Below are 26,410 nucleotides of genomic sequence, written 5' to 3' on the forward strand. Positions count from 1 at the left end.
AACAAATTAGTCAGTTATGTAACACTAGCTAGTGACCTTACTAGTCAGATTGTTAAGACTAGCTAGTTAACTAGCTTAGTGGAAGATTAAGAGGAAAAGCACACTTTCCTACTTTGTGCTACAACTGCTGCACAACTATTTCCTTTGGGACATTGTAGTAATAGAGACACATTACTTTTTTTCAGTGAGTTAGTCATCTTAATTTAGGTCTTTGAAGTTAGCTTGATAGTCTTAAGGTAGCCTACCACACATCAATCTAAGGGTACACTTACATCTGAATGAGGTTTCATTTGATGTGGTTCAAATTGTGTAAGCACAAAAACTGTCAATATCTTGTAATGAATATAGTTACATGTGCATGTCTAAAATTCAGTTTTTTGTTAAATACTTTATTTGTGTACTTATCTTCCACAAAAAAACAAAATATGTTATACTCTGTAAACTGCTCAAATGAGCAATTGGAGTCTGTAAGGAACATCAATTTGCTTTTCAGAAATGTGAATACTTTAAGGTAGGAGATTCCTAATGAACTACCAGTTGTATAACTATGCTTTATATAGAACTTGAAGGTCATTCGGAAAGTGCAGACCTTTGCCAATGCCAATCTGCTCCACAATGTAACAGGTTCTTCCTTGGCCCATGTTATACCCTTCAACCAGGTTTTATGAAAGTATTTGTCTAGTTACCCGGACTATAAAAAGACAAACACATCTTCTAAAGGTCAGATTAAACAACCTCAATGCTATATGCTACAAAGCATGTGCTTTCAAATTAAATATACCTTATATAATTTCCCCATTCAACAGAATGAGTATATTTGAATAAATAAAACATTCTCCATTTCGATAGGCCTTTGCCCCCTATCAGATTGCGCCACATTTTAAAGACTACATTGACCACAAGCTTCGTTAGACGCCTCCCTCTGAAGAGCGCATGCGCAGTCACTTGTTCTACTCTGGACAGCTGTAGGAGAAAATGGCAGCACTCATGTTAGGGCAGCAGGTAAGACATTCAACCCTTTTTGGTGATTTTAATCATTTTATGCTACCGTTGACCGACATAGTTATGCTTAAAATAATCCCCTGTTGTAGTGTATTCCTTCTGGAGATCATGAACTAACGCTAAATGTCCAACTAATCCACACAGGCAATTGCACTTGAATGACTGCTAACGTGTTAGCTTACCAGCTAGCTGTCACTAACGTAAATGGTACAACGCGTGCTGAAAGTTAAATCAGTTAATTTTCTGGTTCCTCTGTACTGACATCGTGCATTCTTTCTTTTCTAGGTCCGCCAGTTCAGCACGTCTGTGATCAGATCAAAACTGATGAAGGTAAATAACGTCAGGCTGCACGAAGCATAACTGCTCGTTTAGTAGGCGCAACGTTCTGTCTTGTTAATCAGTGTTTATGTCCTCGCAGTCTCCCATCCAGGTCTATGGGGTGGAGGGCCGCTATGCCACGGCTCTGTTCTCAGCAGCCAGTAAGGAGAACAAATTGGACCAAGTGGAGCAGGAGATGGGAAAACTGTCTGTAAGTCAAGTGTGCCGAATAACTGAGGAATGAAGCCTTGGGATAATGATTTTCAATGTTTAGTAATTCATACTGTTCCAACTCAAGCGCATACATGTAATTACTGTGTGTTATTTTTTTAGGCCCTGATCAAGGACCCCAATGTTTCCACTATTGTAATGAATCCTCATGTTAAGCGCAGCATCAAGCAGAAGACTTTCAATGATGCTCTTACAAAGGCCAAGGTTTCATCCATCACTGTCAACCTGATAAGTGAGTGATCACTGATCGCTGCCATGTAGTTAAGCATGGCATCATCCTAATCATAGCGAAGTAGACGTTAGGTCCACTCTTTGAATGTATGTGTTTGTGTATACATCATAGTAAAAACTAAATAAGTGTGAGCCTATTTCTTTAAGTCATTAGAGGTGACATAAATAATAAAATTAGTCCACCAGCACACACCAGATGTAATATTACAAAGAAACCAAAGTTATGTAAATATTTTACACATTTTTATTTCATTAAATGTGCTAACAGGAACCAACATGCAAATTGCATAATACAGTCTTGTTCTGTCTCAGAAGTCAAGTACACTTTAATATGCATTTTAATTTTTTTAAATATTGTGTATACAAGCCCTTTCCTCTTGTGTCTTCTAAAGTTAGAAGACACAGGGTAAAGAACCAACTAAAATGTAAATAAAATCTTTGACCTTTTATAGAGGTCACAGACCTTGTGACTATTCTACAGCGGTGGTCTTTCTCTGCTCTGAGGAGTATATGTATCTACAAATTATGAGATAAAAATGGCTTTTCAGGCCAGTTACAAGCTCCACAATCCCTATGGTTTGGTCCACATCAGAGTCATATATTGGGTATGGTGTAGATAAACTAGATGAAGGATGCTGATCATTTTCTAATTTCTGCCACTTTGGATTTAGTCAAATAAACCATGAATGTGCACACAGACTGTACAAACCCTGATTATTGGTACAAACTTAACAGCTGGCTATTGTAATCTATAGGCCTATGACACATGAAAATATTATAAAATAGCAGTGTTACCTTTACTTTTTTTTTTTTTTTTTTTTTTTGCAATTTGGTTGTATTTTATGTATTATTGCTCTACTGCTCGTAGTTGGCTTTGAATTAAAAAAAAAAAAAATCATAATTGGTGTCTAAATTTAGATTGTGTGGACCCAGTAGTAGAGGTAAAATGCCCCCCTTTATTTCTTTGGAGCAGGTTTGCATTACACATTGCACCTTAAGGCAGTTGATACTACAGAGAAACAAAGTATTCAACTTGGCTCAAACATATCCTGCTTTTTGTTTTGCAGATGTTTTGTCTGACAATGGTCGTCTGCCTCTAACTGGTGACGTTATCGTTGCCTTTGGCAAAATGATGAGTGCACACCGTGGAGAGGTCCTCTGCTCTGTCACCACTGCTCAGGTATAAAATGGATGGACTTTCACCACAACATTGTTCGGTTTTCTACACTAGAGAACTTGTCATCTCAAATATAACAGTCCATTTGTTTTAGCAAGCAATTCAAAGTAATTAATTGCATTCTTTAAACTGTATATATTTAACTATTCATACCAGTTCATATTTATCTATTTTAGCCTCTGGCTGAAGTTGATCTTGCTGACCTGAAAGTAGCCCTCAAGGGCTTTCTTCAGAAGGGTGAAACTATCAAGCTGCAAACAAAGGTACAGTAATGCATGATGCCAAAATGATACAAATTAACCATTTTGTAGTTGGTGTGACTTTTTTTGAATATGTAAGAAAAGAGGATTTATAAACTACTCTGACTAATCATTTTGAATAATATGTAATTTCAACTGTCTTCACAGTCGGATCCTGCCATCCTGGGTGGCATGATTGTCAGTATCGGAGACAAGTATGTGGACATGTCCACTAAAACCAAGATTCAGAAGCTGACTAAGCTCATTAAGGAAACTTAAGTCCTGTGGACTTAATTTAGCGAAAGATCGAAGGTGACCGTTGGGGGGAAACGCTGATTCATGTATATTGCTATCTGTTCTGGCATTGCAGTTGCTACATAAAATCCAGTTTCTAAACTTAAGTTGATATGGATGTTAATAAAACGTACAAAACAATGGAGAATGGTCTTTGTTGTCATTATTGTTGTTTATACTGCACATGCATGCTCATATTTCCTGTCTGTTACCAGTGATTATCTTTACACATGGTTTATTTACAGTAAAAAATATATTCTGGGCAATGCAGTAATTCAATAGATTTTGGAGTAGGGTTAAGTTATTATTTTTAGCTTGTAAAAAGAGGCCCACGTTTTAGATGCGTCTTTGTTTGAAAAACCACGTTGGGTAAAACAGATCGGCCTCAGCGTTTCCTGGATGCCTTTGTGCGCATGCGTGTACGGCGCATCCTGTTTTATTAATTTTTTTTTCCAGGCGAAAATGGCTGCCTCTCAGATCTAAACCTCTGCTTAAGGATTATATGAGCGTGAAATAAATTAAATACGAGACTGAAATCGTGGTCCCGCGTCGAGGCAACAGCCATGGACGCCAGGACGTAGTTTGTTCGGCGTCTTCACGAAGATGTTGAGAAGGACAATGTATGCGATCCGAAATTAACCCTTTCCATCTAACATCCACCAACAAAAAAGGTACGAACTATTGATTTTACCTTCTCGAAATAGGCAAGCATTGGCGTTGAATAAAATGTATTTTTGCACATGCAATCTTTTGTTGTTGTTGTTGTTGCCAACTGTAGGCCGAGTTTAGCTCGCTTTGTCTTGCCATCACTTATGTGTTGTGTTGCATCGCTAAAAGGCCTGTTGGCGCCACCAAAAGTAAACTAAAAAGCTTCTTTTGGTTGGTTCTTTGTGTTTGTGTGGGTACACGTGTAGTTTGTCTCTCTAATTTGCATATGTATCTGTCCTCCCAACAGAAAATGATGCATCAAGTGACTAGCAACAACAGTGACTATTGTATGAGTGGACTGGCAGAGGACTGCCACCCAGCCAGCCACTTTGATTTATGTAGCACACAATCCAGCAAATTCTACCCCTCTCCGACAACCCCTGGTTTGCAGCTGTCCCTTGCCGGCTTAGCCCCTTTACCACAGGGCATGCACAAAACCATGGTATGTCAAATCCAAGACACCCAGAACGACTTCCAGCCTCAGACAGTGAGAATCAGGGGCAGTGAGGCTGCAGGGTCCGATGGCCCCAAGAAGAAGAAGGGCATAGTGAAATCGGGGCGCAGAGGGAGGCCATCAGGGACCACAAAGGTAGCTGGTTATCGTACGAGTACTGGACGTCCACTTGGGACAACTAGAGCAGCTGGGTTCAAAACCAGCCCGGGGAGGCCCCTTGGTACCACCAAAGCAGCAGGATATAAGGTCAGTCCTGGAAGGCCACCCGGCAGCATCAAGAGTCTAGCTCGGCTCAAGAAGCTGGAGTTTGGTTGTGACGGCGCCAAGAAACTGGACTTTAACACCTGCAGTGTTCCCAAGAAACTGGACTTCACTGGCTGTGGTGTTCCGACTTTTCCATACGCGATGATGGAGAAGAGACCCCTCTGTGAGTCCAGTGGCAAAGTGGATGAACCCAGCGAATAGATCTGCAATTGCTTTCAAAACATTTGACAGTGTATGAGCAACAAGATGCGGAAAAACATTTCTCACAAATGTTGGCGAAAATAACTTTTTGACATCTAGAAATTACTGAACGAGTGTTTGTACAGTGTTTCACAATGTCTTCATCCTCTCTCACAATAAATTACAGTTAAAAGTGAGTTATTCCAGTTTGGCAGAGATGCATGCATATGAATTAATCACACCAATCAGTATTGTCAAGAATAATAAATTTAGCAGTTTGTGGTTCAAACTTCACTAGAGCGTGACACTTTTTTTTTTCCCCTCAAGCATATTGTACCTATGTGTGACATTATTTTTCTCTGCTTTTACACTTCTATGGCTGGTTTCTTGTGACTTTTTTTTCATTTTTACAAATTTAGTTAAAAATCAGCTTTTTCCTGGGCATAAATGTGGATGTATAGTTGTCCTTTGTGTTGTCCAGTTCAATGTGTTTTATTTTGTGATATTATCATACCTAAAATGGGAACACTGCATCTTTAGCCTACATAATAACCTTTTAACACAGTATTCTCTGCATTTTGTGAGTATAGTTTTTACTATGTATTGTGACGGCCTGTTTTTGTCCCCGAACTCACTTGATAGCCACTTCCAGAATTACATGTGTGTCGTTATTGCTGTTGATTAGGAAAGAAATGTCTCCATAAAACATTTTCTGCTTTGTGATATAAGTAATACATGATAATGTGCTATATGTGAAACCAAAATAAAAGAAATGGTCTTTTACACACAACTATTTCCTGTCAAATGTAAAGCATGTAATTCTCCCCTGCGGACACCAGAGGGCCCGTGTACCCAGACAATATATTCACCTTGTAATAACACCTTAATGTATCCCTTATTACACTAAATTATGGCGTAATGACACCCATGGTCTTACTTTTAGGGCGTCTTGTCCCATAGTGTGCTCGTAGAATTGGTTAAAAAGACAATTGGCCGTGTTTTAATGTAAACGCCAGACAGCTGATCCATTATTGTGGGTGAATAAGTTACATCTCGAATCTATCTGCTGCTTCTACTGAGTCATTCACTCGACAGGTTAAGGAAATGAACCACCCAACGATTTGAATGAACGACCCTTATAAGTCCAGTGTTTAAAAAAAGAAAAAGAAGAAAATCAGCACACAGGTAACGTTAAGCACCTCTGCTGTCAAGTCGGCATACACTGAATGCTCTTTGTTTGATCTTTAAGGACTGGGAGCCTATTGTGCTCTTTGCGTCTCCGTGTTTATGGATATGTATCAGTTTGATCTGCCACGAGCGCACCAAATGATTATACGGGTTATGTCAGGGCACGCCGAGAGAGGCGATCCTCGGAGTTTTATATCGGAGCAGAACCAGATTTAATGCACGCGTACTGCCCCACTGACTCCTTCGTCGTCGTTTCCTGAGCGCCTAGCGGCCTGTTTCCTCATGTCAGAGCACTGTGTGGAAAGGCAACATGGCGCGCGGAGTTGGTTTGACCGGAGAGGCCGTGTGACTGTTTGCGCAGTGCAATCATTTCTCTATTCTCGATCTCCCTCCGCCGCACGCAGGCCTGTCAGCCTCTTGGCTCGGAAACAATGGGGTCGACGAGAACAAATGGCTCAAACATTCATTAGTGATTATTATGTCATATAATAAAGGCTTTACTACCAATGCCTATTATAAACTTTACCTGGACGTGCATGCGCGCACGTTTACGTGTGTGTGCGTGCGTGCGTGTATGTGCGCGCGCGCGCGTGTGCGTGTTAGGAGGGTGAGTGTCACGGCCCTATGCAGACGGGGGGTTGGGTAGCATTGCCGATTGGTTGCTGCTCACCATCACAGTCAGTCTGGGCTTGTTTTAACATAACCGGGGGCACTTCGACAGCAGGCACAAACCATGTAGTAAATAAGCTGCTGTGGCTGCTCGGGGACTGGTTGGGGCACACTGAATTTCGCCGCTGTGTGAGGTTGCAGCGCATTGGACATTTACTTGTTATTTTGTAGACGAAATGACAGTTTTTTTTGTAGGGGGCCCCGTCGCCGATCAGGCGATGAAGTGCAGAGAATGAGAGCTGTGCCTTGGCCTACTGCTAGTGCCGCTGCAGCTGGGATTGTGCAGATCCGCTTTCACAAACCGAGAAAAATACTCGCTTCGTGCCACATTACCCAACACCCGCTGGTGGCTTCACGTTGACCGACCTCCAAATGGTGAGTTTTTCGCGTTTTTCCACGTGTTGATAGTGTTGTGAACTTAGTGCCGATCAGCCTTTTTGTGCGTGTGTGTATGTGTGTGAGTGTTTATAGTAGCTTCCTATGTCGGTGTGTGGCTGTAGCTTGTTTGTGTGAGCCACTCACTGTGTCCCTGTGATGGTTCAGTGTCACCACCTCTACTACAGCCTCAGCGCTCCTCCATTGACTGTACTAGTCAGCGATCGCCATGACCCGCAACCATCAGACAAAGCGGTAGGCGACTGTCTTCTGATAGTTTGTGAATGAAATGTGTGAAAGGAGAGGGCCAGCGGTGGTGCTCTGTGTTTTGTCTTGTGCAGTCCGACCGGCCTCTAGTATGGAGGCCACGCAATGTCGGCTTATTGGTGTGCGTCTGTGTGTTTGTGTGCGCGTGCGGGCAAAGTGACAATTCGTGGCAGATATGTTCCTTTATAGGTTTCTGTTTACTTTACGTGTTTGTCGCTCTATTTCCGCTTTCGGTATGTTTCTGTTGGCATGCTTTATTGAATGTACAGTATACAAAGCTTGTTAACCTCCACAGATTATAGTAAAAGGACAAATTAAAATGGTACATTTCCCTCGTCTAACCTGTCTCTTCTTCTTTTCTTTGACAGGATATAGCCATGACAACATGAACCAGTCATACAGGCCGGCTGTTAGGGTGGGCTCAGTGTTTGGCTCTGGCCAGCCAGAGCCGAGGCCCCGCAATGGTCTTGTGGGTACTTCCTATAGAAACCAATGCGGCATTGCGAGACGTGGGTCCGACCAAACATCAGCCGTGCAACTGCCATCCTCCAGCCTCAAACAGCCAGCTGCACTGGGCTACAACCAGCCAGACCGATCTCACTGCTACAACCCGCTGAAGAGGCTGCAGGACCTGAACACTGTGGTCAACAGGCCTGACCTAGAGAGGGACCTCCATCCGAGGAACCACTTGCACTGTGCAAGCCCAATCAGTGATGATGATGAGGATGATAATGTTGATGATGATGAGTTTGAGGCAGCATCAGTCCAGCTGCCTCCTTCTCCGGGCAACGATGATATGGAGCCCTTTGAGACTCTGCAGGACGTGAACAGAAAGGACTTCTCCCATCACAGTCCAGACAGCATGGAGCGCTGTTCTCCCATCCCCAACGGCTACCTGCATTTTGAATCCACGCTGTTTGACAGCAGTGACATCAAGGAAGAGGGGGAGGACAGTGGTAGTGAGGACATGGCACCTTTTCACCACACCCCAAGGTTGAGTCACGATCGAACTGTGGCTGACAGTAAGACCACCAGCAGCTCAGGGGTGGATAAAAGAGCATACAAACCTACTGTCTTTAACTTGATGTCCAAAACTATATCTGAACTCAACCCTACACTAAGCCCCAGCGCACTGCCAGAAATCACTATGAGAGACGGGTGGAGCTTCGATGAGGAATCGGACAGTGATGGTGAACTTGCATCCCCTGTTGACCCGAGACTTATTTCACCAGCTGGCACCAACTCGAACGTGAGTCTGACACACTTGGGATACTTACTTTGTCTGTACCTCTGTACAACCAACCGGATGTAAAAGCTTTTCTCTGTTACGTAATTCCACTGAGAAAGTTAGTAAGAATGCTCTTGTGTTGAAGTGTTAATTAAGTATAATGTAATTTTACCTGAAACACTTTCCCTGTAAACATGCCATCCTATGTATGATTTAGTTGATGTTTCAGAAATTATAAATATTTTGTGTACGTGTAGGGAGCAACATTTTTTAAATATGAACACAAAACAACAGAAAATAGTTTAAAAAATCAGTGCTAACACAATACAGATTATAAACTTTGTATATATTATGTGAGGACGTAAAGGTAATTAATGCACAGGATGAGTCTCTAATCTCTTAATCTGTTATTACTCAAAAATGTCTGACATTTTAATTATGACATGAAATACCAATGTTTGCTGTAACTATTTTCATTGTCCTGGTCAGTCCAACAGCCCAAAGAAGAAACCTCTTCCTGTAGTGAAATACCTGAAAGGGGACTTGGTGTGGGCTAAATTCAACAGACGCCCCTGGTGGCCCTGCCACATTAACTGTGACCCGGGCCTCGGGATCCACACAAAGATGAAAGGTGAGGTTTCACTCAAACAAATAGTGAAGGAGCGGAAGTTTGATCTGATTATGCATTTAACAATCAAATTGTTTCCCGCAACTCAACCTTTACTTGACAGGTTAACACCAACCAAAGGAATTACACTGTGTGCGCGTAAGGTAAGGAGTCATTTAAACATGATTTACTTTGTTTCAGTTCCCCATCCCCGTCCTTGTCGGATGTATTACCTGGAAACGATTGGGGAGATTGCAGAATCTGCTTGGGTGCCTGCAACTGCCATTCTTCCTTTTGAGGGAGGCCATCAGTTTGCAGACCTACCTGTGCTTAGACGGAGAGGGAAGCAGAAGGAGAAAGACTACAAGTATACGGTAAATTCATGACGTAACTTGAGAAATATAATGCATTGTTATTGTAAACTTTATTTATTAATGTTATTTGGTTTCTCGACAGATACCCAAAAGTCTACTGACTGCGTGGAAAGTCAGTGTGGAAGAAGCTGAGGGTCGGCTCCCAGATCGACAAAGGAACACTGAGAGCGTGCTTTCAGTATCTGACCGTGGAAAAGAGGAGCGTGTGCCCAGCCCACTCCCGACTGAAAAGCCACAAGACGCCGCAGCCTCTGTTCCTGTGGATACTGGTCGGCCACCATCACCCAATGTGGCCTCCAATGGAAATGAGCATGAGCTTGTCAAAAAGTATCCTCCAGTTCAATACAATAAGAGCAAAGCTTGTAAGAAGAAAAAGAAATGCTTGTCAGACATATTTGGTCATATAGTCGGTGGATCAAAGGACTCATCTGCTATCACAGACGTGGCGGAACAGTTTTATTCAACAACTCACACACTGAAAGATGAGCCAAAGGACTCACCTTATGCAGACCTGGAGTCAGTTCCAATACTGCATCGTCCGAAACACACTTTAGTTTCGTCATTACACAATATAGACAGATTGGTCAGAAAAGAACAGGGTTCAACAAAAGCTAAGACAAAGTTGACAGAAAAAGTGAACCCTTCTACAGATCCCTGTGATTCCTCTAGCATTTTAACAAAAGGATTGCCATCTAAAGACACACATTCTGAACAGAGTTTGGGCAGCTGTCCTGAACTGTCGTACAGTTCAACCGAAAAGCACTCGATGAATCTCCCTGCCAGTAGTCGTCTGATGACAAGGGCTCTGAGAGCAGAGGAAGAGACCGATCTCAAAGATGCACTGACCACAAACCAAAACTTGACAGACGTCCACACTGATGATTGTCTTGACAACACACTCACCGATGCACCCATCAAAACTGAAAGGTCTCCAAACTGGGAATTGCCCTGCAATGCTTTACCTTCGACAAATCACAGTTCTCCAAAAAGGCGTGCGAGGAAGCCTGATAAGAAACAAATTCGTAATGGCTCATTGATAAAGTCTATGTGCGTTGACTCGGGTGTACCCACTGTGCACCCAGTTCAGGTCAAGACAGAAAACCCAGATCTGTCATTTTCTACTTCCCCATCCTCATCGCTGTCGCCAATGGATGCTTTCCAGGATGTCAAGGAACTCATGTTTAAATCTCTTGTGAAGGAGGACAACAGTGACTCTGAGCAGAACGCATTTCAGGCTGATTCCAATTATAAATTCAGCACCTTCCTGATGCTCCTGAAAGACATGCATGATACCAGAGAGCAAGAAGGTAAACCTCTGACTCTCCCGCCGTTGCCAGTCGTGATCAAGGAGGAACCCCTGGTCATCCCTACGTCTACAGGAAGAGACCTGAAGGGTTCTTGTGATGGTAAAACCAGAGGGATCAAAACGGAGAATGGGAGGTCAGGGAAATCCACAACAGCCAAAAGCACAGCGGGGAGAAGCAAGAATAGGACTAAAGCTATCATGACCGCTGACACCTACCATTGTGGACTCTTTCCTATTGTCCCTCAGATTGGGAACTCGGACAAGCAGCGTAGAAAACAAAAACTACCTGCCAAACTAAATCTCAGCATACCTGGGCTTTCTTCGGACTTGGCTGACCTGGCTTACGGCAGGGAGTTCGTTAGTGGCCACGCTGACTTAGCTGATCCCGGGTTTTGTCACCCTGCCGCCGCTGATCCCTCGGCCAGCTACCTCGATAAGAACTCAGGGTGCACAGTAGCTCCAAAAAAGCGCTGGCAGATGGTTGAGGGGGCCGCTGAGAATAGGGGTGAAGTTAGAAGTGAGGCGTCCACTGCGATGAATGGGTCTTACGGCATGAGAGCGTCACCGGATCTTGATCTGGAAGTCTTCTCAGAGACGAGCGGCACAGCAGGTAAGACGCAAACTGCTGCTGTTTAATTTGTTCACTAAAAGGAGTAGGAACATGTTATACCTGTTGTGTTGAGACTCATTTTCTAGAAGACTTCTCCTTAAACTGCTTTGGCTTGGATTAGACCTCATTTGTTCTTCACTTTGGACAAAAGCATCAACCAAGTGAATGAATAAATGTGTAAATGGACATGTATTTTATGTTTGTCCACACAGGGCAGTCAGAGAACAAGCGTCTCCGGAAACCAACTAAAAGGCTCCTGGAGTCAACTGAGGAGTATGAACAGATATTTGCCCCAAAAAAGAAATCAAAGAAGCACACCTCAGAATCTTCCACAGCGGTGAGTTTCCTTACCTGACAATTGGATGTACAAACTGATGTATTTATGAAGTTTATTTTATTGACTTGGTTCTTGAATTTTCGGTGTGTCAACTTTAGTGTGAAGTAAATTGTTCATTGTTCCGAAGTATACATTTTTATGGGATAATTGATTTAATTACTCACTACAAGACTCTAATAGACATATCGTTGCATCTTTTAAAGTCTTCTTGCTCGGTTATCAATTGATCTTTGCAAAAAGAAATAGCAACTTGGTAGACTTTTAATCTCAGGAAAACATCAAAAAGCATTGGGACTTGATGCTTACTTTGCATTTGTGTACGCAGCAGACATCAGGGATGACGGCACTCCATGATCTCAGCACCACACAGGGAATAATTACCTCAGCCTCGTCTTCTGTTGAGGCCAGCGAGGCTTCGGCAGAGCTGGAACAGAGTCCATTTGCGGATGAGCTTTCTCCCGTAGCATCCCCACTATCTCCAGCTACAACACAACCCTCCCTCGCAGAGACAGCAGAAGAAACTGATCTACCTCCTGAATCTGGTAAATTAGTTTCACTTTCAATATGATGTCTAATCCACAGTTTTGTTGTGTGATGTTCAATGGTCTACTGTTGCTGGAGACACTATTTAAAATCTATCGATTTGTGATTTAACGTTGTTGGTTGTGTGATTTTTTTATTTGTATTTAATGTTCTTTATAAAATAGATAATGCATTTTTGTTTTTTAACTTTAGATACAAGGTTATTGGTGCAAGACAGAAAGAGGCCAAGAAAGCTGTCTCACAAGGTGCTAGAATGTACCATAGAAGAAGTGTCTGTTGCTCATACAAAGAAGAAGGTATGTGAGGATTTAGATGGCAGTAGGGGGTTAGTATCATAGTTAGTGTTTTGGACAAGAAAATGTGAAATGATTTTTACAATCTTTGTTGTCTAGGAGCCAAAGCGACAAGAAAACTTAGTCAAGAAAACTCAGGTACAAAAGCACAACTCTAAAGTAATAATTATCCTATTACACCACCAAACAGTATAATAATAAATAAATGAAAAGGTGACCATCCTAAACACAATGACATCTCACATTTGATAGGTTGGATCTGTGAAGAAAGAGAAACCTTCACCCGGTGCATCCTCTGCTCCTGCTGCTGCCCCCCAGCAGTCAGAAAGCACAGACCTCCCCGTGGTCCTCACTGAAAACCGGCCTCCCAGCCCTCAGGGATCCAAGACGCCCCAGCAGGAGGCCGAGGTGGAAGCCTACAGCACTGAGGAGAAACACAACGCACACACTGGAACACTAACTGCCAAACCTGAGGTGTGCACGTTGTATTGATCAGCTAATAGGACACTGGTCATCAATCGGAGAGGAACATAATGTGCAGCCCTGAATCCATGAGTGTTAACAGTATCTCTGTCCTCATTTCACTAGCTGCTGCTATCTGTTAGTTTGAATGACAGCCTCTCGTCTCAAGTGGATGTAAAAGGAAAAATAGGAGCGACATCCTTAAAGGAGAATGTCTGTCAGGTGAGATGATCTACCAGACAGTACAGTAGATCTTCTTTTACTTTGTACGGCCTTGCTCCTGACACATGACCATATGGTCCTTATTGTGCATCTGTGTTGATGTTTGTGCAGGTGTGTGAGAGGACAGGCGACCTGCTGGTGTGTGATGGCCACTGTTATGGAGCCTTTCACGCGCAGTGTATCGGCCTGTCAGTGGCTCCCAAGGGGAAATTCCTCTGCCGTGAATGCAACACTGGTGGGTACTTGTGTCTGACCAAATCCTACAATGTGATGATAAAATGTGTGTCCTCAAACACTTTCATTTTTGCGGTTGCTTTCAGGTGTCCACACGTGCTTCGTGTGTAAGAAGTCTGGTGACGGGGTAAAGCGCTGCATCATACCCTTGTGTGGGAAGTTCTACCACACCGACTGTATATTGCCATACACAGCCACACAGCCTCATAACAAAGGCGTCCGCTGCCCTCTGCATGTGTGTCTGTCCTGCCACATCACCAACCCTCACAACATCTGTAGCACGAAAGGTAAGTTCCCCTCTTGTTTATGGATTTAATCCACATGATGCGACTTGTTAGAAATGATTTGAAGCCGTGCTGATTTCACAGCGTCATACATTACACACTTTATTAGCGAAGAACTGGAGGCAACGGTGTACTGTTGTTAGGGTTCATGCGCCAATTGGCTTCATCTCTGTCTTCTTCTCTGACTTTCCTGGAGCCCATCAATTAATTTTGTTGCTCTAATGTGCTCAATGTTTTGGATAAGCATTGAGCTTCTCTTCTAAACTTCTCTTCTAACTGTTGAATTGCTTTTTAGCTTTCGGACGATAGCTATCATGATTGTTCTGGTGATTAAATCATTTTTTATGAGTGACTCACTGTCTAAAGCAGTGAGCTGTTGAACAAAGCTGCTGTACTTGAAAATATAGTGGCTGTAAGTGATAACTCTGAGGCGCATTTCCTCGTGTGTCATTAGAAATGGCACCATAAAACACTTGCTGCACAGGATTTAGTCTTCAGAAACGTTTAACTATGGAGTGCTCTCGGCATCGGTCGCTCCGTTCAGCTGACTGAGAGCCATGTGTCTTGTATTGTCGCAAAGCTGCAGTTAAATGTCCAGATGTGCATGGACTAAGATGCCTTTGCTCCTCGGTGTTTTTATTGTAGGTCGGTTGGCTCGATGTCTTCGCTGCCCTGTTGCCTATCATGCCAATGACAACTGTATGGCAGCAGGTAGCCTGGTGCTGGCAAACAATAGCTTCCTCTGTCCAAACCACTTTACTCCCCGCAAGGGCTGCAAGAACCACGAACACATCAACGTGAGCTGGTGCTTTGTGTGCTCTGAGGGTAAGTCTGGTTTCATGGTCATTTTAACCTGTCATCAAAACCTCTTTACTACCGTGATCATGAACGCATTATAATATGTGGTGAGACGTGAAAACCGTCTCATTGTTTCCATTTGTCAAATATTAATGAGAACCATAAGTGTCTGCTTTTGAAAATGCATTGCTCATTCTCCTTCAGGACATCATAATATGCTGTAAATTAATGTGTGTGCCCCATCCTATCAGGCAATTAAATGCTCCCTCTTGGCAAAGTGCTGCTTTTAAAGGAATATATTTATTTACATTAGCACATGTTTTGAGTTTAACACCATCTTTAATAACACAGATTAAGTACAATTGGCACAATCCCAGTGGAGTTAATTTCATTTCCCTGCCATATCTCCTTGTGTGATAATAGATAAAACTCTTATTTAGTTACTGGCTACGCCTCATACATACATTTGCTTAAGTTCCCACGTTTGTTTCATAATGTTACAAATTGGAGACCTTTGGGTTTTTAGAGTGTTTATTAAATACAATAAGCGGTGACAATGTGTTGCTGAACCGTATCAGAGTGTTTTGCTGTGGTTTTGTAGGGGGCAGTCTGCTGTGCTGTGAGGCCTGTCCTGCTGCTTTCCATCAGGAATGTTTAAAAATCGAGATGCCACAGGGCAGCTGGTTCTGCAATGACTGCAAATCTGGAAAGAGGCCTCGTATTAAGGACATACTGTGGGTCAAATGGGGGCGGTACAGGTATGGTCCCAACATTGCCTACCCCATACACACAGTGTCTCTCAGCAACAGCTAGAAGTACCTGTGTGGATGTTTCTGAAACCTGATCTCATTCTTCAGGTGGTGGCCTGCAGAAGTCTGTCTGGCCAAAGATGTCCCAAACAACATCTTGAGGTTGAAACATGAGGTGGGAGAGTTTCCAGTGCTATTCTTTGGCTCCAAAGATTTTGTGTGGACGTACCAAGCCAGAGTCTTCCCCTACATGGAGGGGGACACTCACAACATAGAGACAATGGGAAAGGGAACTGATGCCGTGTACAAAAAGGGTATGTACTTGTGGCCATTATTGTATTTTATATTATATATATATGTTCCTGCTTTTGTGAGGAAGAAAATGCAGCGTTATTTCTTATATTTAGATTGTGTTTTAATTGTTGGGGTACTTTCTTGTTCTTAAAGCCCTGATTGAAGCAGCAGAGCGGTTCAAAGAGGTCCAGGCAGAAAAGGAGATGAAGCAGCTTCAGGAGGACAAAAAGAATGACAAGAAACCTCCTCCATACCGACACATTAAGGTACTGCATGCTCATTTGTACTTCTCCATCCTGACTAAAGAGCAGCTCACTAAGACATACGGAAAAAAAAAACCATCACTCCCCTGTGTCTGTCTTTTAGGTCAACCGGCCAATTGGTAAGGTGCAGATCTTTACGGCTGACCTATCTGAGATCCCACGGTGCAACTGTAAAGCGTCTGACGAGAACCCATGCGGCATCGACTCCGAGTGCATTAACCGCATGCTGATGTATGAGTGCCACCCTCAGGTGTGCGCAGCAGGGGAGCGATGTCAGAACCAGGCCTTCACAAAGCGCGAGTACAGTCCTGTGGAGATTTTCAGAACACTGTCCCGCGGCTGGGGTTTAGTTGGTTTGTCGGACATCAAGAAGGTACGTCAGCAGAAAACAACCAATGTGTGTGGCTGTGATACATTTATCTCTCTGTTACTCATTACCTGTGTCGTTCTTTTTCTGTTTCTTCTCAGGGGGCCTTTGTGAGTGAATATGTGGGAGAGGTGATTGATGAAGAAGAATGCCGAGCCAGGATCAAACACGCCCAGGAGAACGACATCTGTAACTTCTACATGCTTACACTGAACAAGGTGATTGTGGGCCCATTGATCACAAACACAACCCTGTATATGTGATACTGCCCAACTAAATACTCGATGCATAATGTGGACCTGATGCTTTTAGCAAACCAGTTGATATTTTGTTGTTCAAGGACCGGATCATTGATGCTGGGCCCAAAGGGAACCAAGCTCGCTTCATGAACCACTGCTGCCAGCCAAACTGTGAGACTCAGAAGTGGACTGTGAATGGGGACACCAGGGTGGGGCTATTTGCTCTACAAGACATCCCAAAAGGTTTGAGTGACAGCCTGCTTCTCACTTGTGTTTTGTATTGTGTAGGATTAAGACTGCAGATTATGTCAATGTACAATCCGCACGTCCAAGCGCAGCGGAGATCTAAGACCTTGTGTACTTTAGGTGTGGAGCTGAACTTCAACTACAACCTGGAGTGTCTCGGCAATGGCAAAACTGCTTGTAAATGTGGAGCACCCAACTGCAGTGGTTTCCTGGGGGTCAGGCCAAAGGTAAAAGCTTTTATTTAAAAACAAAAACATCCCTTCCAAAATTGACAACTTCAAAGAAGAGCTGCCTTGAAATGGCTCTTTTTTTATCTTGATCAGAACCAGCCATCAGCTGAGAAACTGAAGGAAGGTAAGCGGAAGATGCCCATGAAGAAGAAGAAGAAGCAAGAAGTGACCAAGGAGAGAGAAGACGAGTGCTTCAGCTGTGGTGACGGGGGCCAGATCGTGTCCTGTAAGAAGCCGGGTTGCCCGAAGGTCTATCACGCCGACTGTCTCAATCTGGCCAAGAGGCCTGCAGGCAAGTAGCGATGGAGGGCTGCGACTTCTACATGAGGAGCCCGTATCACTCCACGAGAGGGACACTATATAGTCTAAAGCAGGGGTATTCAACTAATGTTCAACAAGGTCCAGTTTGAGAAAATGTCCTCATGCAAAGGTCCGGTACATCACAATAATGTCCAACTTGCGCTATGATTTAGTCTCATGTGTGTTGAAGTAGCCAGCAGTTCTTTCAACATCTGTATGAAGCCAACAACTGACTGTAAAATCAAATAAAGAACAAAAAAGGAATATTATCTCAACAATATGTATTATCAGTTTTCAAATTTAACTGGATGAATTATAAATACTCTATAATAAAAATTAAGTATTCTTCTCATGTCAAATGCAAAAAAGGTCCGGATTTAACAACATTACTGAAAGGTTTAAAAAAAATAATCTTAAAATAATTTACTTTTTTTTTCTGTAACCGGTACTTTTTTCGAACATTTCAAAGTACAGGGACGCAATCTACATATAGCTATATACTGATTATAAGACTCAAAATGTAGCTTAATTGTCTTTGCCTTGTAGCTTTAAATTCAGTTAATTCAGGTGTCTAGTGATGCCAACCAAAAAAGCCACAACATTATATTATTCTCTTATAAAATGTGTGTGAGGGACTATATATGTTATTAAACCACTTGTTTCTGATCATATTGGCTCTTAGATTCTTGTGTTGTGCTTTGTCTGCAAAGCTTCACATTGAGCTTTTAATAATCGCCACAACACATCAGACATATAAGTTTTGAACTGCCTTTAAGAAGAATGAACATAGAAGAGTCTGGTTAAAGACTCTGGTTAAAGACTGGTCTCGCTGTCCACATATCTCTTTTTGGAGAGCGCCATGTAAAGTAACTTTTTCTCACTCGCAAACTTTATCGACTGTTCCGCCTCTCGTCTGTCTCTCCTGTCTCTCATTCAAGCCGCGACACTGACCCGATTACGCATATTTGATAGGCCGAGTAGCGTCACGTGATGGGATTTACATGCATGTGATTGGTCAGTGTGTTGTATCCGGTAGAGTGTCATTGGTGTCATTCAAATGAAGATTATGATCATACCTTTATGAGCTTTATTAGACAGCTGGTGCTGTGCAATGTATAGTGATTTATTACCTTGCCTTGAAAAAATCCATATTTTCCTCAGTTGGTAATAACAGTGCTCTTGTCTCCAGGGCGATGGGAGTGTCCATGGCACCAGTGTGACATCTGTGGTAAAGAGGCGGCTTCGTTCTGTGAGATGTGTCCCAGCTCTTACTGTAAGGAGCATCGTGAGGGCATGCTCTTCATCTCCAAACTAGACGGCAAGCTGTCCTGCAGTGAACACGACCCCTGTGGACCTGACCCACTGGAGCCTGGGGAGATCCGTGAATATGTGCCCAACATGACCTCCATGAGGCCGGGGGCCGTGTCTGAGCCTGTCATGCTCTCGCTGGGCCCAGACTCCACAGGAGACAGTTCTGCTCCCAACACTTCCCCTCCTGGCCAGGTTGCATCGGCCGGGCAGGGGCCTCCTCCCCGTCTCTATATCAACACAAAGACTGCTACCTCAAGCTTCATCCCCTCCAGCAGGTCTTTCAGGACTGAAGGGTTTTCCACTCCCACCTCCTCCAAGGACGAAAGGGAGGATGGGGAGGTGGAGGACGGGGAGGTGTGTGGGTTAGACATGGAGGACATGGAGGAGGAGGAGGAAGAGGAGGAGGATGATGATGATGAAGATGAAGAAGAAGCAGAGGAGGAAGAGGATGACATGGAGGAGATGGAGATTGTGGAAGACGAGGAGGATGAGCCGCTGTATGGAGATGATCTGCTGAAGGAAGGCGATGACGACGAAGAGGAGGAAGAAGGAGGGGACGTGTATGACACTTGGGGTGATTATGTGGAGGATGATGCTGAGGACGATGATGATTATGATTATGATGATGATGATGATGGAGAAGTGGAGGGAGAGGAGTGGGGGAGAGTGGAGGACGATGTCGACGATGATGACAAATGACTCAGTGCACCCGTTCCTTCATGACAACTCAGCAAAAACTTTCAACTGACATTTGAAGGACAAAAAAAGTTAGGAAAAGCCTGTGAGAGTTTGATATTTTGGTACCTACTTGAACGCAACACTGCCTTCACTTTGGTACCACGTTGCCTTCTTGTCCCCGGACTGCTGGACTAACAGTGGGGACGCGTACTGGTGCTAAGTCTCGAGAACTGACTCGGTCCGTCTCTTTATACTTGTGTCGATATGTTTGTGTCTGGTGCTGTTATGTTCTTTTGTTTGTTCTTTCAACATTGTTTACATGTTTTGCCCTTTTTTATGTTTGGAATATAAGAAAAAGGTGAGAAGTCTCACCTGACCAAACTGTCATTATAAGGGCATCTTATGTTGCTGTTACTGTCTTAACCTTGTATTTCTAATTACAAGAGTGATCAAAATAGAGCTCTCACTGGTCCATGTTAGAGTTGGGCACAACATTGCCTGCTTGGTGCTTCTGAGGAGTGCAAAAATAAACCCACTGGAGTCATCAAGACTTTAGATGATTCTTCTCACTACAAAAACAGCCTGTTCATTTAGTGTTTTACAGTTGTTATCAATAGTTGGGTCCAATATCAGAAATAGAGTAACGCCATGACACCCAACAACTTCTAAATGAATTAATCAAAGATATAACTAACGCTTGTTTTGCATCCATCACTTCTGTCCAATTCTCCAGGTTAGAAAATTTAATCTAAGTATGTATTCACTTGGTATCCAATATTTTGTTCCCTTAGTCACATCTGGCAAATCAAATCAAGAGTCAATATATCACAAGACTGTATTTATGTTTGTTACTGCATCCTCAAAGATTTTGTAAGTTTACATGTTTGATTGGTAAAAACAAAACAAAATCAGCAGTCGGCAGATGGAGCACTTTACGTTTCTCCTTCTAAATTTCTAAAAGGGCTTGAATATTCACATTACGTGTGGCTGACTATTGATTATAGTTACTGTGACTTGAAGTTGGGGGTCTAATTATAATATATTTTCTCCTGCTCACATGCACATCATAGTTCATCATTATAAACTTTGCATCATACACAATTTAAAGAAATATTTAGCAAGTCTGGGAAGACTGTTGACCTTGGCCTTGGTGAGGCATATGTGATGTTTAATAAATTACCAGACCAGAGGCCACACGGGGCTGAAGCACAGACTGCAGGTCAGAGGCTTGACGTGATGAAGCTTAGCGCCAGCAGCCGTGTCCACTTGACGTCGCTCTTTCCCGCAGTCCCATTATCGCGGTGATTTGAACACCACAGAAGAAGAAACGACGTGACGTAGCTGCTGTTGCTGTAAAATGGCGTCGATCGTCTGTTAGCCAAAAACCCAGAGCAGTGTACGGAGGAAACTACCGGCTATTGACGGTGTACTATCGACTACTGTGTTAGATCCTAACAAGGTAACAAAGTTACGAGTTAAGTCAATTCCCAAGAGACAAAAATACTTATTTTACTTTCAATTCACTCGGCTAGTAAACAGCTACTAACGTGAAGCCAGCTAACGTTACAAGGACGACAGCTTCTGGGTTAACCTGTGTGAAGTTGTTTTATGTTGAATAAAACACACTCACTGCTGGGTGAGCTTTATCAAGAGGATGTCTCGGAGTATATTAAGGACGTACGTATTTCTATCAAACACTTAAAGCAGGTTCAGCCATGGCGGAGGAGTCTACCGTTGTCAGCTCGGATGGCATCGTGGGCCTGGATGAGCCCAAGAAGATGACCAGGGAGGACTGGAGGAAGAAGAAGGAGCTGGAGGAGCAGAGGAAGCTGGGAAACGCTCCAGCTGAGGTGGACGAGGAGGGGAAGTAAGTCCAGAAGCTGACAACATGTTAACATCTGGCTATTTGAAACTAACTAGCGTTGGCAAAGAGAAATAAGACAATTTCATAAACGTTTTCTCAGCGATTGATTTTTTTTATTACACTTCCAAAAAGTTTTGAAACTAAAATAACAACTTTAAAAAATACAATGGTCAACATCAGTGCAGCAGATTCTGAGATATTCTGACTTGACTTCCTAATGTGTGCGAATTGCATGAAACACTGGTTGAATATTGCTTTTAATTTGATCGTATATTGCTTTAGATCTTGCATGGTAAATGGCACTTTTATGTCACATTGAATTTATGTTATTTACAGTGTCCGACTAAGGCTAGATCAATAGTGTTCTGAATAACACAACATGGAAGTGTTTAAAAACGAAACAAACGTTTAAGCCAAAGTCTGTTGTCGGAAATTGAATGCCCACAAGACCCTGATTTGTAACACAGGATTATCTCAGCCTCAACTTGGAGACTACAAACTTATATTTTAAAAGGCTTAACATTATTTTCTCAGACAAAGGCACAAAAAACATAAAACAACCACATCCCTTTTATTGACACAATTTCAATGATGCTACTGTTGTTATATTAATGTGACCAACTTGTGATGCTTCCTTCTTTTCCCAGGGACATAAACCCTCACATCCCACAGTATATTTCATCGGTGCCGTGGTACATCGACCCATCTAAAAGGCCCACACTAAAGCATCAGAGACCACAGGAAGAGACTGAATTGCCGTACTCATCTGTTGGAGAGTGGTACAAAAGAGGAGTGCAAGAGGTAAGGGTGAATCAATGAATTACTTTTATGTTGTCATTACAAATGCACTTTTGAAGTTAAAAAATCTTTTTTTCTTTACCAAATAGAATTCTGTCAACACTAAATTTCGTAAGGGGGCTTGTGAAAACTGTGGTGCCATAACACACAAGAAGAAAGACTGCTTGGAGGTAAAATGGATAACTCATCTTTCATCAAGTCGAGAACACCTTTCCCTTCTTTTCTAATCCTGTGTCGTAAAAGAATGTGATATCTGGTATAAAATGTACCTGAACTTCACTTTTGTCTCACCAGCGACCCAGAAGAGTCGGAGCGAGGTTTACGGGTAACGGCATAGCTCCAGATGAACACAGTCAAGTACTGCTCGACTTGGACTATGATGGGAAGCGAGATCGCTGGAATGGGTACGACCCTGAGGAACACCATCGCATCGTGGAAGAATACGCCAAAGTAGATGTGGTAAGCAGTGGATAATTTAACTTTGTTTAACTCTGGGGTGTTTGTTTGGTTTGTTGAGACGAAGAAAAACAAACTTTGGTGGCACCATGAAATCTCTGCCCATATGAAAAAAGTCATTTTATCTTTGTCGTCTACTTTCTTTCACTACATTAATCAAACTTTGTATTTATTTCTGCCTCTCAGGCCAAAAGGACACTGAAAGCACAGAAACTTCAGGATGAGTTGGCCTCTGGAAAACTGGATCAGGAGCGGGAACACGACAGTGAGGATGAGGATGAAGATAAATATGCAGATGATATCGACATGCCGGGACAGAACTTTGACTCCAAGAGACGAATCACTGTTAGGAATCTGCGTATCAGAGAAGACACGGCAAAAGTAAGCAACATATCTGGAAATGCAGTTCAATTACATAAAGCTGAACTACTATCTCACTCTTAGCTTTCTCACTGAGATGTTACTTGGACTATGTTTGGTTGCCTCTCGAGTTCAATGTAAAAGCTGTGGATTTAAGTGAGAGGTGAGGTAATGTTACTAAAGCAGAGCAACCAATAATCTGAATTTCTCATGTCTGTTTCTCACAGTACCTGAGGAATTTAGATCCAGATTCAGCATACTATGATCCAAAGACCCGAGCTATGAGAGAGAACCCGTACTCGAACACTGGCATGAACCCCGACGAGTAAGTTGTCATTGTATTTCTTAATGGGGCAAACATTCTCATTGGCTTACATTGAAGTGATTTGTAAACTCTTTTGTCCGACAGGGTGGGGTATGCTGGAGACAATTTTGCTCGCTATAGTGGTGCAACCGTCACCATGGCCCAAACACAGTGTAAGTCACCAAGATATTTTCCATCTCTCGTCAGCCCATCACCCCCTCTACTCTGTTTTATAATTTCATGATATTGCAAACGTGTATAGTTTCTGCTGCGATTATTGGTTCATCGGTGATGTGAAAGCACTGCTTGTCGCATCAAATTCCCTGCTATTGAATTAAAATGTGCTGTCTAGCAATGTGGCATTTTCACATTAGCTTGAAAACCAAGTGTTTTTTTGGTTGCAGTTGTGTGCTTTAGTCACATTGTGAAGGAAAGTAATCTTGAAAAGACCTCACTACTAAGTCAAAATGTTGAAAAAACTATTTTTCATCACCTGTTCTTTTACTGTCGGAGCTTCTTCAACGTGGGTGTGTTCACCTCCTACCACTCATGCTTTAGTCACATTGCCACCCAAACTGATTAGAGCGAGATCAAGAAGGAAATATTGGTCATGACTATAAACAACTGAAGTGACGTACTGTAATATCAGCAACGTTTAGATTGAAGGCTACAGTGATATCTCAGGTTAAGCATGCTCCAACCGGTGGTTACTACTTTTACATTGTTAAAGTTAAATCCCGTAATTACTTCAACGTGCAAGAAATAAGACAAGACATCACACACTTGCATTACATTCCTCTCAAACTTGTACTGTATTTTGTACATAATCACCAATGCTTCCCTTTGTGACAGTGTTTGCCTGGGAGGCCTATGAGAGAGGCTCAGAGGTGCATCTGCAAGCCGACCCCACCAAGCTGGAGCTGCTCCATCGGTCCTTCAAAGTCAAGAAGGAGGACTTTAAAGAGAAATTGAGGGACGGCATCCTGGAGAAGGTAAATGGCCGGCTGACTTTGTTTTGACTGTGGGACATTGTACTTTTGTGTTTATGAATTGATTCACTTTTGAAATGTCAACCAACTACCAAATGTGTTTGGGAATGGTTTTGAGATGGTAACAATTTTCTTCAAGAATTATATTTCTTTTGTTCCTAAATTGTGTTAAATCACACTACAGTATCTCTGTATGTGTAATGGGGCTTAAGTAGTCTTTATGGCTTAAGAGTTTACAGATGTTTGTGTTTTTGTGTGTGTGACAATCAGTATGGAGGTGAAGAGCACTTGGATGCACCGCCACGGGAGCTGCTCTTGGCCCAGACAGAAGACTACGTGGAGTACTCTCGTCACGGTGCTGTACTGAAGGGACTTGAGAAGGCTGTGGCTCGCTCCAAGTATGAGGAGGATGTGCTCATCAATAACCACCCTGTAAGGATGGCAGAACACCCTTTGGGAAAAATATTTTTGCTGTATTTTTGTCGGGTTTTTTTTCTCTACTAAAACCAAATCTCTTGTGTTCAGTGTATTTGGGGCTCCTTCTGGATAGATGGCCACTGGGGATACAAGTGTTGTCACTCCATGGTCAAACAGAGTTACTGCACAGGAGAGAGTGGAATTGGAATAGTAAGTCGATGCGTTACAAGGTTTCAAACCAGGTTTTATACATAGGCTTTATTTTGTGACTCACGTTCTGTTTTTGTTGTCTTCGTAACCTGAAGAACAACTCAGAATGCGTTCCATTTGAAGAGGGACTGATGGAGCCAGAGGAGGAAGAAGAGCCCAAGACTCTGCTGGAAGTGAGTGACGCTGGAGAGTTAATATTGTAACAGTGGCCGTTAATGCTCATGTGAGTGTTTTTTTTGTCAGATGTAGATTGTTAATTGTGTCAATGTTTTAATTCCCAGATGCATCGAGATAAGATGATGAAAGACAAGAAGAAGAAAAAGAAGAATAAGAAGAACAAGAAGCATGGCTCTGACGACAGTGATTCAGAGGATGAAGAGAAGAAGAAGGAGAAGCTGAGAAAGGTAGTTATATTTGTTTTAGATGGCAACAGGTGGTTCTGTGAACAGCTCTTTGTATCTGTGGTTTACCTGATATGTGTGAGACCGACCTCCAACCTGTTTCTTCCTCCCAGGCACTAGAAGCCGAAGACAAGCGGGTGAAGCACATCGACGCAATAATGCTGGTGGAAGAGAGAAAACGGCCGTACAACAGTTTAGGGGAAGTGAAGGCACCCACTGAGGAGGAGATGGAGGCCTTCCGTATGAAACGCTGCCGGGAAGATGACCCCATGGCTTCCTTCCTCGGACAGTAACCTGCTGGCTCCCCTAAAGTCTCCTCAAGGACTCTTACCAGAGCTGCTGCTCGGTGGAAAAAAAACATCACCAAGACTCATAAAACTCAACTTTTGTCTTATGATTTTACAGCAGGAGTTTTTTGTTTGGTTATAAACATGAAACTGTGTACAGTGTATTGTTAATTTTGACCCATTTTTTGTTAATTTGAACACATGCCACAGGTTGATAGGCCGTAGGAAAATGATGATCTATACTTTTTTTTGGGTTCATGTGAAAAAAAAATGGATCCTCCCATACCCTCAATGTTATTACCTTTTAGTGGGATTAATGCATCGTTTTTATAATAAAACATACATTTTATTTGTCTGAATACTTTGTCTTGTGGATAGAGTTTAAGATTTGTCCATGCACATTGATAAACATCAAGCCATATGGAGTATTTCTCATCTCTTCACTGGTCATTTGGCAAGTATATGAAAAAGTATAGTTACATTATAACATAATATAATTGTATTATAAGTTATGTCTTGCTTTGACTTGTGAGTTGTATGGATTCACACAATTTAAGTATCATTCCAACATTATTTTTAGTTATTCTATCATAGATAAAGATGAACACAAGTCTAGATTCCAGTACTTTGTGTTATGAGCTGTTTTGTGATCATCTGTTTTTGTTATTGCTAATAGTATCTCATTGAAACCTGCAACACTTAACCTATTATACAATTTCAGTTCCCATGCTTCCAGTTAATGGTGAAAACAG

At 42.6% G+C, this 26,410-nt stretch overlaps 4 protein-coding genes across 4 annotated transcripts; all 4 read left to right on the forward strand.

Annotated features, from left to right (window-relative positions):
• The first annotated feature begins 944 nt into the window (after window positions 1-944).
• atp5po (ATP synthase peripheral stalk subunit OSCP) lies at window positions 945-3,633 on the forward strand. The gene is made up of 7 exons (XM_068584674.1): window positions 945-1,002; window positions 1,288-1,332; window positions 1,421-1,531; window positions 1,654-1,783; window positions 2,850-2,962; window positions 3,136-3,222; window positions 3,367-3,633. Exons 1-7 carry the CDS (start codon window positions 976-978, stop codon window positions 3,475-3,477), a joined length of 624 nt encoding a protein of 207 aa, XP_068440775.1. The 5' UTR covers window positions 945-975; the 3' UTR covers window positions 3,478-3,633.
• Window positions 3,634-3,942: 309 nt separating this feature from the next.
• Window positions 3,943-5,888, forward strand: si:ch1073-44g3.1 (uncharacterized protein LOC797133 homolog). Its single transcript, XM_068588166.1, has 2 exons — window positions 3,943-4,163; window positions 4,448-5,888. Exon 2 carries the CDS (start codon window positions 4,451-4,453, stop codon window positions 5,117-5,119), a length of 669 nt encoding a protein of 222 aa, XP_068444267.1. The 5' UTR covers window positions 3,943-4,163; window positions 4,448-4,450; the 3' UTR covers window positions 5,120-5,888.
• A 1,092-nt stretch (window positions 5,889-6,980) lies between these two features.
• Window positions 6,981-20,150, forward strand: nsd1a (nuclear receptor binding SET domain protein 1a). The gene is made up of 24 exons (XM_068585794.1): window positions 6,981-7,330; window positions 7,499-7,585; window positions 7,966-8,846; window positions 9,315-9,456; window positions 9,634-9,806; window positions 9,889-11,722; window positions 11,935-12,059; window positions 12,385-12,601; window positions 12,795-12,898; window positions 12,995-13,033; window positions 13,148-13,369; window positions 13,484-13,579; window positions 13,691-13,814; window positions 13,900-14,100; window positions 14,743-14,922; window positions 15,497-15,653; window positions 15,753-15,958; window positions 16,092-16,204; window positions 16,305-16,574; window positions 16,670-16,786; window positions 16,909-17,050; window positions 17,174-17,280; window positions 17,377-17,575; window positions 18,773-20,150. Exons 3-24 carry the CDS (start codon window positions 7,983-7,985, stop codon window positions 19,591-19,593), a joined length of 6,453 nt encoding a protein of 2,150 aa, XP_068441895.1. The 5' UTR covers window positions 6,981-7,330; window positions 7,499-7,585; window positions 7,966-7,982; the 3' UTR covers window positions 19,594-20,150.
• A 750-nt stretch (window positions 20,151-20,900) lies between these two features.
• On the forward strand, window positions 20,901-26,017 carry slu7 (SLU7 homolog, splicing factor). The gene is made up of 14 exons (XM_068583982.1): window positions 20,901-21,031; window positions 21,277-21,439; window positions 22,084-22,237; window positions 22,324-22,404; window positions 22,529-22,693; window positions 22,877-23,071; window positions 23,278-23,375; window positions 23,460-23,527; window positions 24,207-24,346; window positions 24,614-24,775; window positions 24,869-24,970; window positions 25,066-25,143; window positions 25,252-25,374; window positions 25,485-26,017. Exons 2-14 carry the CDS (start codon window positions 21,288-21,290, stop codon window positions 25,662-25,664), a joined length of 1,698 nt encoding a protein of 565 aa, XP_068440083.1. The 5' UTR covers window positions 20,901-21,031; window positions 21,277-21,287; the 3' UTR covers window positions 25,665-26,017.
• The last annotated feature ends 393 nt before the right edge of the window (window positions 26,018-26,410 follow it).

Source organism: Clinocottus analis, unplaced genomic scaffold (genome assembly GCF_023055335.1).
Source record: "Clinocottus analis isolate CAN_PGR_092001 unplaced genomic scaffold, fCliAna1.0.p SCAF_10, whole genome shotgun sequence".
Classification (NCBI taxonomy): Eukaryota; Metazoa; Chordata; class Actinopteri; order Perciformes; family Cottidae; genus Clinocottus; species Clinocottus analis.